The sequence below is a fragment of the Rhinolophus hipposideros genome (assembly GCF_964194185.1).
Source record: "Rhinolophus hipposideros genome assembly, chromosome: 11".
Lineage (NCBI taxonomy): Eukaryota > Metazoa > Chordata > Mammalia > Chiroptera > Rhinolophidae > Rhinolophus > Rhinolophus hipposideros.
The window spans coordinates 41,171,474-41,187,819 of NC_138057.1; the positions used below are offsets into that span (position 1 = coordinate 41,171,474).

The 16,346-nt window shown below is 38.2% G+C and overlaps 1 protein-coding gene across 3 annotated transcripts in view; it reads left to right on the plus strand.

Annotated features, from left to right (window-relative positions):
• The window catches only part of PCSK5 (proprotein convertase subtilisin/kexin type 5), a 405,671-nt gene that overhangs the window by 165,463 nt on the left and 223,862 nt on the right, over positions 1-16,346 (plus strand). For all 3 annotated transcript variants that reach the window (XM_081067383.1, XM_081067381.1, XM_081067382.1), the window contains exon 8: positions 10,271-10,483. In XM_081067383.1, coding sequence (XP_080923509.1) covers positions 10,271-10,483 — 213 coding nt within the window. The remainder of the gene's footprint in view (positions 1-10,270; positions 10,484-16,346) is intronic.

Here is a 16,346-nt window from a genome sequence, read left to right on the forward strand (position 1 = left end):
CCATCCATGCAGCCTGTGGTGATGGAGAACGTGCTGGCCTTCAAGTTGCAGAGAGCCAGGCTGAAATCTCCGTTTGGTTTCTCTCTAGTGTTTTGACCTGGAACAAGTGACTAAGTTATGGAGTTTCCATCTCTGAGAAAAGGGTATGATAATACTTCATGGAGCTGTTGTGAAGACTGACAAATCTCACATGTAAAGTGCTCAGCCCAACTGTTCATCTCCTCCTCAGAGGAAGGGCCACCTTTGACGCAGCTTTAAGAACCCCAGAGTAGCTACCACAGAATTTTGTAAACAATGTAAGCCTCATGTCAATTGTAATTTTTTCAAAAGTATGGTTTGCTTTTAGTCAGGATTGTGTTTATGGGAAGAAAATGTAGAAGGCTGATTTTCTCTATATTATGAGCTACTCCAGAAAAGGTCAAGGTTATTATCTCATGGAGCAGAGGCTTGTGACAGCCAACCCCCATGGTGGGTTTTAGAGAGGGGCAGCTTGCTTACCCTTTCGGAGTAGAGCTGCAGTTGGAACAGTCCACGGTGAGGCATTCTGTTACCTAGAACTAACTTAGAGTATAAACTTTTCATTATTTCTGGAGTATCCCTCTATTCTTTTTTCCAAGTTCCTTTCAAACATTTACAATAAATTCCTTTCATACCCCTTTTGATAATAAATGTGTTTATTTTCTATGAAAGGAATTTTTCAAATTCTACTCCTTTGATATAAATTTAAATGTGATGGTATCTTTCTGGGAAGTTCCAAAATAAGTAATTAATGTTGATATTGGAAATGTCCTTTTCAATTTCATAAACCTGGCTCTCCTGAAAGTCTGAGATGATTTTGCCTTTGCTCTGAGATGGCCCAAGGTGTAGAAACTTTTGGCCGGTATATATTTTTTTCTCCCCAAAATGGGAATAATGGGAACATCATTGTACTCAGAATAGCTGTGTTGGTGCTGTTAGTTATTGATTATGATTACTTCAGAGAGCATAGGAGAGTCACATGTACTTTTTCAGCTGCTTGGAATGAGGAATCAAGACACCTAATCTGCATGCTCCTCCTCCCAACCATGTTAGTAGTCTCCACACCATTGGAGAACAGCTCGGACAGGGTTCAGAGCTTGGAGGACTGTGTTGTGGCTGGAAGTAAATAACCTGCATCTTGCTGAGGCTTCAATGAGTCAGGTAAGGAAAACAAGGTCTGAGATAAAAATTGACCGATATGAATTGACCACAGATAGAACAATAAAAAGAGATAGTTGTTTGGGCATTGTTGATTTAGTAAATGAGATAGGGCAGGAGGAGAAGGTTTTTTTGTTTGGGGGGGGGGCAGTTTATTCTCCTGTAATTCACTGGTGTTAATCAAGCAGTGTTTCCCTAAACCATGTAAAGCATTTTCAGAAGTAGCCAATGTCAGTACCAGTCATTGGGATGAGCGCTGGTTGAGATGAGATTGGATCCATCTAGTACTAGCCCCGCTAACTTAATTTCATTACACAAAATGTTAAAGTTTCATTGCATGAACCTCTTATATGTCCATTTTTAAATAATACCCATAGCACTTTATTTGGCTCCAGATGTTTATTATGTGAAGTTCCTAATGTAAGAATATCTAAAGGTTAATAGGAAAGTTATTTGCTTGAAAGCATATTTATTTCCATTAGTAAATACACCTGGTTTTTATTTCGCACTAGATATTCTACACTTCTTTCATGAAAGACTGACTTTCTTTTTTCAGCTATACTTTAAAAATAAACAAAGAGGGGTGGCCCATTAGCTCAGCTGGTTAGAGCGTGCTGCTAATAACACCAAGGTTGCTGGTTCGATCCCCACACGGGCCACCGTGAGCTGAGCCCTTCTTAAAAATAAAATAAAAAACAAAATAATAAAATAAAAACAAATAAAGAAAAAGAAATCTACACTGTTGTAATACTGCTGTTAGAAGCCAGAGGTCACACTACTGTGCAATTCCGTGATAAAGTGTAAGGAGCTATACTGTGTTTGCAAGCCCTCAGTGTCACCCCTTCTGAAGAAAGGGCAACTCGGATAGGGCAACTTCTGAAGAAAGGGAAACAGGATTAATTTTACCAAGCCTTTGCCTCATTGATGCTCTACTGAATTTATATCCTAGCAGATATGGTGGATAAGCAACTCAATTTGTTGTTTTTGTTGTTTTCTTTTTATTTACGCAATAAAGTAAGAACCTGCTTGTGGGGGAGTTCTGCATTTGCAGCATGGATTAATTATTCTTTACGCTAATGTTTGACCACATTACTCGAAATGCCCTTTTAGAAAACTAAGCTAAAGTTACTTTTAGGTTCCTTAAATTCAGTGCATCACGCTGCTCATTCCTCTACTAGAACATGAATGATATTGTAAAAAAGACCCTAAATGGAGGTTATAAGTGGCATTGAAAATTTTGTCATTTTATCAGAACTGGTTGTGACTATTGTCACCACCAGCTGATCCCATAATTATTGTCAGGCTCTCTGTTCCTTTAAAACAGAAGTTGACTGCATTTGGTATGCTCCGGAAGCATATAAAATGGATTTTCTTTTGTGCGTGGTACAATTAATATGATCGCTAATAACTGCATCTAGTGTTTTCAGTGTATTATTAAAAAGTCAACATAACATAAAAAAATTGCTTAATATAGATGGCTTTGAAACCTATTGTGTACACAGCAAGTCAGAATACAGAAAGCCTGATGTGGGGCAGAAAAGATGGGTGAGGTTGAGATAGGGAGGAAAGGAAGGGAGTGAAGTCATGTCACATGAGAAAAGGCAGAAACACAAAAATGGGGAGAAATAGATTACTCTCCACAAAAGACTTCTATGCTTTTCACTTGTAGTATTTTAGAAAAAGATAACTGCATTTGTCTTTTTCAATCTTTTTCCTCATCAACCATCTTTTGACAGCTGAAAGGAAGTACCATAGAATGAGAATGGTGAAGACACTCCCACGGAGTGTTTCCTGGAAGTTAGTCTGTGCATGTGCAGACAGTCCCTTCCTCCAAATCTGATTCCGTGTTACATGGGCAGCTCTGGTAGTGGACACACTAAGGCAGGTATAGAAAGATTGATAACAGCAGGAAGGGGAGGCACTGGGCTGATAGAAGGCTGCACGGGAGCAGGTGTGGGTGGGGGACACTCTCCTGTGTTTTGGCTGTGTGTTGAAATCATCTTTGGAAAGCTGTTGCTTTCCATTGTTAAGCATTTTCAATCTGGAATTTTTACTTGGACACAAGTGGAATTACCAAGCTGTTGGCTGTGCTCAAATCATCACATAAACCATAATTAATAACAGTCAGGTTTTAAAACACATAGTTTCCTTGTTTACCTTAGTAATTTTGAGAGCACAATAATTAAATATTCCGAGGGCAGAAGTGGAATCAAGTGAAACCTGTATATTCTTTACATCAGACGTTCCAACTTGTGGAGTCAATCATAAAAATAAGAGTCAGGCATGCTTATTTTCCAGGTGAGGGTACTATGGGCTGACAAATTTAGCATGTTGGCATGGATTGCTCTGACATAAAGCAGATTCCTAACCTCAGAGGCCATGTCTCCTTTTACTCTTTTAAAAACATCTCATATCTGTCTCATTCAGTTCCTTTGGGTCTTGGTGGAGAGTGGCCCATTTTATTCTCCAGGTCTAATTCTGTCTCATATAATTTCCCTACCCCCCATCTTTCCCAAATGAACTGATTGAAAGAATAAGTCTTGGGATTTAGTATGCTCTTTCTCAAAGATGTCTGATTGCATCTGTACTATGACTGCACTTTCTTGGTGCATCCCAAAAGGTGGGTGACTTACTCCCACCATGTTACAACAGTGTCTCTGCAAGGGGTTGAAAATGGAGATGTGACCATCTTCTCCTAATTTGTTTTCAGTTATCGATTATATATCTTTTCTGATTACTTTTTAGGTCATCCAAAGAGGCTTTCATTTTCATGGGAATCATCTGTGCTATTGATGATAATGATTGAAAGAGTTATTAAGTATTGCTTTAAAAAGCAATAGACATTTTAGAATTCTGGAACAAACATTTTGCGTGAGCACTACAAATACCTTTCAAAGTTTGGTAATGTTCTTGTTTTACCTTTATTTATATTTGTAGACTAGATCTATTTCTTTCAATGAATCCTTCTCTGTTACAGAACAGGATTTATTTTGGAAATGCTAGTCAGAATGTCCTTGAGCAGATGAACAGATGAACAGTTCTCCCTTCATATCTCAGCTGCTGAGTAGTTGCAGGTGTCTTTGTCTTTTTCCAACCTCTTGCAGCCTGAAGCCCCTTTGTCTGTGAACCGTATATGGAAGAATTCCATAGGTGGCTGTGCTCTCTTCTCACTCAGTGGACAACTGTCATCTAAAGGTGGGGAGCAGAATGGTGAGGGGCTTTGCTCAATAGGGTATTCAGGATGTACTTGGAAGATATCACAGTTAAGTGAAAGTTGTTTTACTGTCTCTCTGTGTCGACACATACAGATATGGAGGTTCTAATCAAACTTGTTGGGGTCTCCATCTCCTGTCTCCGCCACATTCTTGTTATATGATAGTGTGCATGTTACTTAATATTACAGTTTTTAATCTATGAAAATGTATATAAAACTTGCTGGTATTGCTCTAAATTAATGAATATATATATATGAAAGTACCTAGCACAGTGTCCAGTCACATTTCTTTTTTGTATTGCAAGAAGTCTCCAGTCTCCAGACTTATTCATGTCCCTTTAAAAATACTTTCTAAGCAATTTGGGAGAAGAAAGTAATATTAAAATACCAAATAAAATCTTACTGTACTGTCTGAAAAATTATCACAGCATTTTAAAGAAAGAAATTTAGTTCCATCAAACTCTATTGCTCTTAAAACCTGGCTTGGGATGTATGATTTAATTGGTAATCCAGCATAAAGTAGCTCTGTTTGACCTCGTGAACCACAAGAAAATCCAGTTCCTTTCTAGCCTTTAATAATAACTCCATGGGGTATTATAAATTGATTTTTGTGGGGCATACATAAGAAGAAACACATGCACAATTAGATACACAATGAAAGAGAATATTTAGAGTTTAGTCGAATGGGTCCTGTGTGGATTTCACAATATATTTTTGCCTTAAGTTTACTAACTTTTAACTTGGCACTCAAATAAATTTGAGGACTTTTTTTATTTCTCATTCAAAGCCATATTTTAATAACCAATTGCAATCATAATACTTTACCAAACTAGAAAATGTTATTTCTTATATTTGGGGAAAATATGTGTCTCAAGATTCTTTTCTCCTTACAATATTCTGCCCACCTTCCTTCTCCCTACATCCCACATTATGCTTTAGTTCTTAAATTACTCTGAATTTTGGAGAAATTTCCAGATTTTTTTTTTAACCACATATGTTTTGGTTTTCTGAATATTGCACACTAATGAAAATCCCCTGCGCATCTGTACTAAATAAATCTTTGAATTGTTAATTGTTTCAGATTAACCCCATGTATCTTTAGCAGCTGTCTTTATGCAATTTTCAGCCGACAAATTCAGCCTGTTTATTTCTGGGTCTTTAATCATAAACCATACACACATGCATAAAGGTCCGTTTGCCTGATGGATAGAATGCCGGCAGCATCTCTATGTTCTGTAGCCTCCCTGGGGGGCAGGTCCTCCTTTATCTCCTCCTCTCACTTTTTGTTAGTCAGCTATGGCTACTGTAACAGATTACCACAGGCAAGGTGACTTAAACAGCAGGAATGTATTTTCTCCTAGTTCTAGAGGCTAAAAGTTTAAAAGTGTGTACGATCAAGGTGCTTGGGTTCTGGTGATACCTGTCAGCTTACACATGGCCAGCTTCTCACTGTGTCTTCACATGGCCTTTCCTCTGTGGGCCACTCTTGGTGTCTCTTTGTCTTCTCGTCAAGGACGTCAGTCCTATTAGATTAGGCCCCCAGTCCTACGATCTCCTTTAGCTTTAACTCCTTAAAGTCCGCATCTTCAAATACAGTTACACTGGGGATTAGAGTCTCAACATATGTATTTGGAGGTGGGGGCACAGCCCATTATACACCTTAAGGATGATGCTAGGTGTCTCCCATTCCAGCCTCCAGATCCCCTCTCCACTTGCTGAGGGATACTGATCTTTATGTATACTCCATGCTGAGAGATACTGATCTTTATGTCCTCTACCTATGAGCTCTCAGGTCCTCTGGCTCTGATAGGGTTTGGCCAGTGGGATACACTGGCAAAAAATGGGAGGAGGGAAGAGGAGGCTGGGTCTCACTCTGTATTCCCCTGGCCCCCTCCCTGCAGGGTCGATATGGGTTGGTGTGTCCCCTGACCAATTCTCAACTCCATTAGGCCCTCTGCCCCCGAGCTCCAGTGACTCTCTTCTCCCCAACTCCTAGGAGGCATGGTGGGGGGTTATTGACACCACAGTGTCCTTTAGGGTTTCCCTTCATTAAGCCCAGTTGTGAAATAATCACCTCAGATTATCTCTTTCATACAAGGACATCACCTCTGTCTGGGAAGGATGTTTCCAGGGTATTAACAACCCACTATTAGGATACCACAGTCCAGTGGATCTCTAACTTCATTGTTCCTCCAGAGTGGTGTCATCTGTGGATACTGCTAGAATAGAATGACTTGTGGTCATACTTCTGAAGGAGTTCTTGTCAGGTTGGGATTTGTATGGGACTTTTGGGGTCACAACCTAATTCTGCCACCAAGCCACCAAGTCTGGAGAGAACTTGGAGGCTGGTCTGCTCTTAGATCCTAATGCCAAGCTTCTGTGAAGACATTGGAGTTTTTGCTCAAAACAGTATAACAAACATAAGCCAGCCTTCTTTTGCCCAAAAAAAGACTGCTGTAAGGGTTAAGGGTTCAGGCTTTGGTTCCAATTGGATTTCAAGCTCTGGCTGTGGTATTGCTGAGCATTGCTGAGCCCCAGTTTGCTCATGTGTAAAATGATGATGCTATAGACTCGAATTGTGCCAAATAATGTTTGGACAGTGTTTGGTGCTGTAAGTTTCTATAAATGTTAGCCTCTGTTGTTTTTAATATACAGTGATCCTTCTATGCGTAACACCCTTCTAGATCAGAAAGTAAACTTATTTCTGAAGAATCAGTTCTGTGTTTTTCCTCTTAATAAAGAAATGTGTTTGTTTATAAAAGTCATACATGGAAGGATGGTATGGAAAAGAAAACAAGTCTTTCCTAATCTAACCAAACAGAATAAGTTCTGTTACATTATCACTTTGTGGTATCTTTATCATATAACTTACACACATTAACTTCTTTACATACAAACATTCTTTTCCTACCCTGACACCATACTATTTTGTATCCTACATTTGTCACTACACTATGAATATAAAAGTATCTTGTGGACTATTTTCTTTTTCTTCCTTTTTTTCTTTTTTTCTTTCTTTCTCTCTCTCTCGCTTTCTTTCTTTCTTTCTTTCTTTCTTTCTTTCTTTCTTTCTTTCTTTCTTTCTTTCTTTCTTTCTTTCTTTCTTTCTTTCTTTTTTGACTATTTCCTTATTAAATATTCTTAAAAATTGAAATCATTTTTAAAGATCTTTTCATTGAATTTTATACACAGGCCCAGTCATAATTTTACATAGATATGTAAATGTGATTTGCCATGTGTGCTTTCTCATTGCTTTGTAGTTCTTAACCTATTATTTATTATGGTGTTGTTTAAACCAGGTGGGTTTTTTCATTATCTCTTTTGTTCTGTTGACCTGTTAGGTAAGGTTCCCATGTAACGTCTTTTTGCCTACAATACAGTCCTACAATACAATATCAGTGTGTGATAAATAGGGTACATTTGGTGATGAACTGGAACCTTCTTCCTTCTCTTGCTGTAATGTTCTATTTCTGAGGTCTAGATATGTCAGCCACTAGAGTTTCTCAATCCGGCAACCACACCATGTTAAGGAGCAATTCCTTCTAGAATTGACAAAGTATTTAATGCTTAGTTTATGATGGCTCAGTGGTCTTTGCATCTTTTTCTCTGTTTCATGAATATTTTGATGGAAAACTGAGGGAAGCTAAACCAGGCCCCGCTGTCTCAGGCAATAGAATCCAGAAGTTTCTTCTCTCTCTTCATGAATTGTTCCCTTTTGTTTATAATCATATTGGATTTTTCCATGTTGCATGACAAAAGGGAAGTTATGCTCAAGTCAGTCAAATCATGTCACAAATATTCTGTTCTGTGAGGATTCAGAGTCAGAGACAGCTTATCACAAATACTCCAAATTCTTTGTCGTTGCTCTTTTCTTGGCTTTTTCCAGAAGTTCCAGGACAACATCCCAAATACTTTAATCTATACCTAAGACTGGAAAGTTAGGGCCTGGAAGGAAGAAAGAGTCTCAGCCATCACTAGCTCTGTGACTTTGGTTCTCACTTCCTGATTACAGAATGATAGATTTGGCCTAGATGTCCTCCAGTGTGCTTTCTAGTTTTAAAATGGTAAAAATTTCTCAAGGACTCAGCTCTTCTTAGAAATATGCTTCACTTTGGCTTATTTCTCTTTTTCCTCCCAAAAACCTTATCTTATAGAACCAAAGAGCCACTATGCTTCAATATACCTATGTTATGCTTTGCTTCTTCTTGACTATTTTAGTTTATGACAAGATTTGGCACAAGGATGTGATTCCATCCCCCAGCTGTGTAAGAAAAACTTCATGGGTCTCTTTGAAGAAAGTCTCTGTGGTCAAATATGTTTAGAAATTATTTCAGATTGTACCCCCCCCCATCCCTTGGACAATCACTTTTTTAGCAATTAATATCTGAACGTTTACTTTTTAATTATAATTGGCATGCAGTATTATTTTATATAAGTTTCATGTGTACAGCATAGTGGTTAGACATTTATATAATTTACAAAGTGATTCTCCTCGATAAGTCTAGTACGCACCTCGCACCATACGTAATTATTATAATATTATTGACTATATTCCCTATGCTATACTTTATACCCCCATGAATATTTTGTAACTACCAATTTGTACGTCTTAATCCCGTCACCTTTTTCACCCAGTCCCCCAATCCCTCTCCTATCTAGCAACCATCAGTTTGTTCTCTGTATCTATGCGGGCTTCTGTTTTGTTTGTTCATTTATTTTCTTCTTTAGATTCTACATACAAGTGAAATCATATGGTATTTGTTCTTCTCTGTCTGACTTATTTCACTCAGCATAATGCCCTCTGGGTCCAACCATGTCGTCACGTCACACACTCTTAAATTCTGCAGTAAGGGAACCTGTTCAGGTTTGCTTAACTCAAATGTTCCCAAACTTGTGATCGTAAAATCATTTTATTTCTGGTACCAGCCATTAATCCCTTATTGATTAGTGTCCACATCCTGCTTGAGGAGGCACAGCTCTAGAAAGAAGGATATTGTACCCAATTCTGCCACTCACTGACGATGTTATCTTATGATAAATATATAACCTCTCTACACCCCATGTTCCTCATTATGTTAAATGAGGGTGCACAATAGCATCCCTTTCATGGTGGATGTAAATATTTAGAGCAAGATTACATGACTATAGTGATTTATGATGAATAAAAATACTACTCTGAGGACTGACTGGGTTAAAACTTTGTCCTTCCACTTACTAGCTATATGATCTTAGAAACATTATTTACCACATTTGTTCATCTGTACAATGGAGAAAAAAAACTGTACCATTCTCACAGGGTTATTAGAAGAATTGATTCCGATTCAAGTAAAACATTTAGAATTGCGCGTGGTCCATGGTGGGTACCTAATAAATGTTAGCTCTTATTATTGTCATCATTGGTGCTCTTGTTACTTCTCTATGTCATCTGAAAGGGAATATTTTAGTTTCTTTTTTATTGGGATGTAATTGACATATACATTTTATTAGTTTCAAGTGTATACCATTAATGATTTAATATCTGTATATATTGTGAAATCATCATGACAGTGAGTCTAGTTAACTTCCATCACCACACATAGTTACAATTTTTTTTCTTGTGATGAGAACCTTTAAAATCTTCTCTCGTAGCAACTTTCAAATATATAATACAGTATTATTAACTATAGTCACCATGCTGTCCACTGGATTTTTTTTACTTTCCAAATGCAACTCCCCTTACCTCAAAAAACCAGCTTAAATTTGGCGTGTTATTAAAATATCATTATACCTCTCCTGTAAATATTTGATTCTGCCCTGTTGATTTTAATCTTCTCTTCATCTAGAGCCTGTGATCCTTGTCTTCCCTCATTGAACTTTTTAACTTTTTCTGTTTGTGTACAGGGGAGACGAGGTCTCGGCTCTGTTTTTGTCTGGGCATCAGGAAATGGCGGAAGGAGCAAAGACCACTGCTCCTGTGACGGCTACACCAACAGCATCTACACCATCTCCATCAGCAGCACAGCCGAGAGTGGAAAGAAGCCTTGGTACCTGGAAGAGTGTTCTTCCACACTGGCCACAACCTACAGCAGTGGAGAGTCCTACGATAAGAAAATAGTATGTGCCCTTTGCATGTCTGTCATCATTTATTTATTTATCTTTCACCTTGACATACAAAGGGAAAACCGAAAATTTATATGCACAAGTAGTATATGGAAATAGAAAGTTCCATTAGCTAATTACTCAACAGAAGTATTTATAAAATGGTACCATTTCATTAACAAAGCCAGCCCAGTCATTACATTTTCAGCATTTAAGGGGCCTTAGACCTGATTAAGCTTTAGTTGTATTGAGGACAATTGAATGGTCCATGTTCACCTGGTGAGTTAGTGACAGAGAAGAGACTAGACTCTAGACCTCTCAGCCCAGTGCACTGTCTCTGTGTCCCCACACTGGCTCTGAGTCTTAGTGGCAGGGCTTTGGTTTCCAAGGACAGCTAATTCCACGTGAAAAATAAAATTATGTAAGGAAACCCAGAATTCCATTTGGACTCTACTGATTTAACGTGAACTAAACCTGTACAAAAGGTGCTTTTCTAATATTGCAGCATCAAGTCTGCCTGAAAGAGAAGTACCGAAGTCCTGTGTGATCGCCTGCTTACTAGCATGCCCTGCTCTCTATGCAGACAGCAAAATGATTAAGAGTTCAGGTTGCAGGACTACCCTGCATGGGTTTCATTTGGTGTTGAACTATTTACTAACTTGATAACTTCAGATGCACTGCTTGATTTTTCTGTCTTAATGCCTTTACTTGTACAAGGTTGACAGTTAATAGTACATAGTATGTTATGGTGTTACAAAGATTATTGAAGAAGTAAAGAAAAGTGCTTTGCGTACTACCTGACCCATTTGTGCTCAAGAATGTTCTGACTTTGGGTGTACCAGCACTGTGCTGCTGATTCTAAATTTCAAACACCTTTGCACTTTTTTCCTGATCGTGGTTTTGTAAACTGTCTAGGGATTTGTCTTACTGAAGTGGGACAAAGCTGCTATCCGTGACACTTTTTAGCATTTAGCCCAGACCTTGCTTTGAGATCACTCTTCTAATACTACATCTGTCCTTTCCACAGCAGTGGAAATACAGGTGATTGGACAATACCTCCTTCGTGTAATTCTTTATCCACATCCACTTGGATTGATTCCTGGTTATTATATGATTTTTATGTTTGATTTCTCAGCTACTTTTTATGACCTTCTTTCGTGACATTTTGCAGACTGATTTAAATAAAAACTACCCATATACAGATTCCATCTGACCCCATCTTTCCCTTGTTTATGCACAATAACTGGGTTAAACGATATGCACATGAGTCCATTTTTAAGTACCTCCATCAATCATCAGTAAACATAACTCTGCAATACAAAGTAAAATATAAAAGGATAAAATGTAGAGATGAGAAATTTTGAAAATTCATGGCTTTCTTAATGGGGAAGTGATCCTCTGTGATATTTTACCTTCAGTATGGAAATGTTATAATCTAGGAATGTTCCTTTGGCTCTCAAATATGAAGACCTTGTTTCTCAGAACTCATGGTCCATGTCCATTAGTACTGAGTGGCTTCAGTCAGTTCTGCGTCATGAAAATCCTGATGAAAACTCTCTGGAATAAGAGTTCTCTTCTTGTACCTCTCAAGTCTGATGGTATTTTAAGCAAACTCACCATTGCTTCAAAGTAAACATGTCCATCTAGTCCAATTTATCCCTGTAGGGTGATTGCTGGGGGGAAGATACTGTTAAGTTTCATAATTGTCTTCTTTAAGAGAAATTTATAATCCAATGGGCCAAATATCAGAAGGAAGGGTTGCCTGGGTTCCAGATGATAGAACACAGTGTGGACAGAGGGATCTCAAAATCACTGCTGTGAGATTTACTCCCTAGATTTGACCTTCCTGATCCCTTCATGACTACTGTGATTATGTGGTAGCTGTTATGACCTCCTTAACAGGGTGGTCATTTATGATTCTCCCCTGGATGGACAAATTGATCCATTTGGTGGTCCAGGATAGGGCTTGAGAGAGAAGGTGGATAACATGACTGAATAACCTTGATTCAAGGATATTCCCTAGTTGCTCCTTCCAAAATCAAAGCCTTTGCAGCTTCACTATATATTTAACTGTTACTCATTTCTACCTCTTATTTAATCTCTCCCATTTTCGTGGCAGCAACTTATTAGTCATTTTCTCTGTCTCGTTTTTAGATTCTTTTATTTTTCCTGAATCTCCAAATTATCCTCAATTAGAGAGGAAATTTGGTAACTGTTTCAAAGTATAGTCTCCAGATTCAGACAGACTGCTCAGTGGCTAAGTGATTTTCACAGAGTCTTGGTTTCTTCATCTGTAAAATAGAGGTAAAAGCAGCACCAACCTTACAGATTTTCCTGAGTGTAAGATATTCACACAGCACAATGAGCTGATCAGTAAGTTTGTGGTATTGTTCCCTAAGTGAGTGTAGCTTGCTGGATCCTAGGAGGCTAAGCTGGTTGTTTTTCCAGCTGTTGTTAACAGAGGTGCTTGTTGCACCTCCATTTTCCCAATCCATTAAAAGACTGCAATCTGTTTCACCCAGCTCATAAAGAAAGGCACTTTGATTGTGAACATGTTAACAACAGTTTGAACATGAATAGAGTTGGCCACATCAGCCCTTTATGATGCAGGTGACCCCTTTTCCTTCTAGATGTCAGAATGATAAATAGTCCTGGGTTGCACCTGGGGCCTTTTCTTCATCAGGCTTTGAACCAGACGCCTATGGTTCCTTGGAGATGCCTACATCCTGTTACTGGCATCCATGATTGAGTGTTATAGGAATGGCAGTGTCTCCCTTTGTACTCGGGGCTCTCTTCCCTGAGCCATCCATTTTCTTTTGTCATTTGCAGCTTCTCCAGAAGAGCACAGTTGTCATTCCTCCTCATTCACAGAGCACCTTTGTGATTTGAACCAAGGCAGCTGCTGGGGATCCAGGAGAGAGGAAACGTCTCCTCTCTGCTTCTGGGAAAGCACTTTTGTTAAATAAATTTTACTCGTGCTCAAGAAAATGCCTTTTCATGGTATGCAAGCAGGAAAACTTTGCCCTCGCTTTCAAAACATAGCTGGGTCTCCATCTCTTGGTTCCCTGCCACTGCTATTAGCTCAGTTGTGGACGCTGGTATTCCATTCATGCTTTAATAGATTGGGATCAGGGATGGACTTACATCTTATTACAGCAAACGAAACATCCAAAATATCAAGATTTACTACAACAAGATGCTCCTCTGTAAGCTACATAGAAACCAGTTGAAACGACTGGTAATTTTAAAGCCATATTATGAAATAGTATGTTTTTATTAACATTATCATATACATCTTATTCCACGTCAGACATGTAATATGTTTATTGTTCTATTAACATGTGCTAAGTATAACATTTTTTGCTCTTTTAATGTGTGCCTAACATTGCACTATGTACATCAAATATGTCATCTCATTGTATCCTCAAAGCCCAGTGTAGGAAGATCGGGTATTTTCCACACTTTAGAGATGAGAAAACTAAAGCTTGAAAGGTTAAGAGAGACACAGCTAGCAAGTGGTGAAGCCCAGATTCCAACCAAAATCAGACAGAAACCCAAGCCCATCTTGTAACCAATGTGCTGTCATGCCCTGGATACATTTTAGGGACATCCAGTGTGCAGCTATATGAAAGAATGGTGGCTTTTGTTTTTGTTTTGCCTTCTGAGTTTTTCTCACAGTGATTTTCTTTTTTTTAATTATTTGAAATATATAATTGTCCATTGATTTTTGCAACTTGGCTCACTTCTTTTGAATTTCATGCCCTTAAACCTTTTCATAACCCCCTCAGACAATAATCGGTCTTCTTACAAAAACCTAAAACTTTGTAGATCTGAGTTGCAAGTTTCTGAGGTACAGTGTCAGTATTAAAGTCTCCAAGCTTATACCTTTTGCGACATTCAAACCAGGACTCTCTCCTGGGAGAAGTGACGTCTGTTAGACCAGAAACCACTTCATTTATGTCTCTTCTCAAATTCCAACCCAGAAAGGATATTCTTCCTCACCTTCCCTAAATAGTGGCACTTCCCTCCACCATGCTCTACTCTTACCCAGTTCAATTTTCTTTCTAGCATCCTTAGAGCTACTCAACATGCAATTACACATTTTCTTATTGACTGTTTTTCACAGTCAATAAGACTAGAATGGAAACTACTTGAGGTTGAAAACTTTGTTATGTTCCTTCCCAGAACCTGAGCTTAATAAATATTCAGGCATAAATGACTAATCAGACATTGAGAAGTATGGAAGCTTCAGTTTGTTTTTTGTTTTTTGGTGTTTTTTTTCACATAGCCACAGGAAGACATAGAGGTGCTCTGTTTCTTTAAGAGAAACTGTTTTTACTGATAGGTTGGTGAGAGGCAAAGAGCATTTGACAATATATTTAGCATAGAAAATTTCCTGGAGGCAATTTTCTATCTTGCTACATGATAAAGCTGTACACATAGCCATTCTTCGTGCCAAAGACCATTAAATATCCCGTCTATAACCCTTCACTACCTCCCGAAATTTCTGCCAAGTTCTCTTTTGGAGATAAAGCTCCCCTCTCTCCCCAGTCACTCCCATCATTAAATTATCTCTTTCTTTGGGGACGAGTTGAGACTTTGCCTTTTTATTTTTCCCTCTAGTAATTTGTCTCAGTGATTGAAATACGGGGGCCATAGTATTCCTCCTGGGTAGGATTTTGTGAGCCAAGGTTTAGTGAATATATGCTCTGCTGAGTCCTCTCCTGATGTAATTTTATTCATTTGTGTTCAAACCAGACTTGCTGCCTGGGGTATCTCAGGTTGGCCTGAATGACCAATTCCATGTAGAGAAATTATCTTATTGCTTTTAATGTTCCTAATCAGCTACACATTTCCTTTGGCAGAAACATCCTGCTCCCCCTACCCTCTTCTCCCCTCCACTACCCAATTCATTATTCAGATGCAGTCACTGCTCTATCATGTCTCTGTTTCCCCTTTTGATTTGGGAAATGTCATTATTTTTCATGAGTAAAAGACTAGCAAATTCAGATGTGTTTAGTTTGTTTGGCAATTTGGTACATATTCTCTTGAGGATGTTTTAAAAAAAAAAAAGGAAAGGAAAATTTGTTAATGAAAAGTTCCGATATTGATTGTGCCCAAAAGGAAAATCACTATGCCTACTTGCTGATTTGGGCTGGGTCTCAAGGTCTATCCTGCCATTTTGCTGGTGATGGTTTGGAACTGCCACCCTTGCTTGAGCACATGACTGCATTCTTTTACTCAGCTTTTTCTTTTACTGCCTTTTCAAGATTTAATACTTTACCACGTACCAGCTCTTCAGTAGCTGTGAGTTCTTGGGCAAGTTAGTCTCTCTGAGCCAGTTAATAAATAGTGTGTCTTCCTTGCAGAGTTCTTGTGAGAATAAATGTAATTTTATATATACTCATGAGTGCACACACATGAACACCTATTACACATTGTCTTACTCATTGCAAGTTGCTCCTGGTGGTAGCTTTAGAAGTAGTGTGGCTGATGATAGCAATAGTTACTGTGAGAGTAATAGCTGTACTTTAGCCCCTGGATTGTATATATTATATATACAATATTTTATATATATATACACATGTATATATTATATACACATATATGTTCATATATATACTGTGTATATATACATATTGTATATATAGTGTGTATATATACAATATGTATATATAGTGTATATATATGTATATAGTATATATATGTGTATATATATGATATACACATACACACACACACACATAATTCTTGTAGGTTGCTTATAAATTTATGTGAGTTTTGTTTGAAGACTCGATAAGATGACCGTGAAATTTTTCCTAATACGTGGGAAAGTTAAAGTATAGAATGAAATGAGTATAAAGGAGCTTGCCTTTCG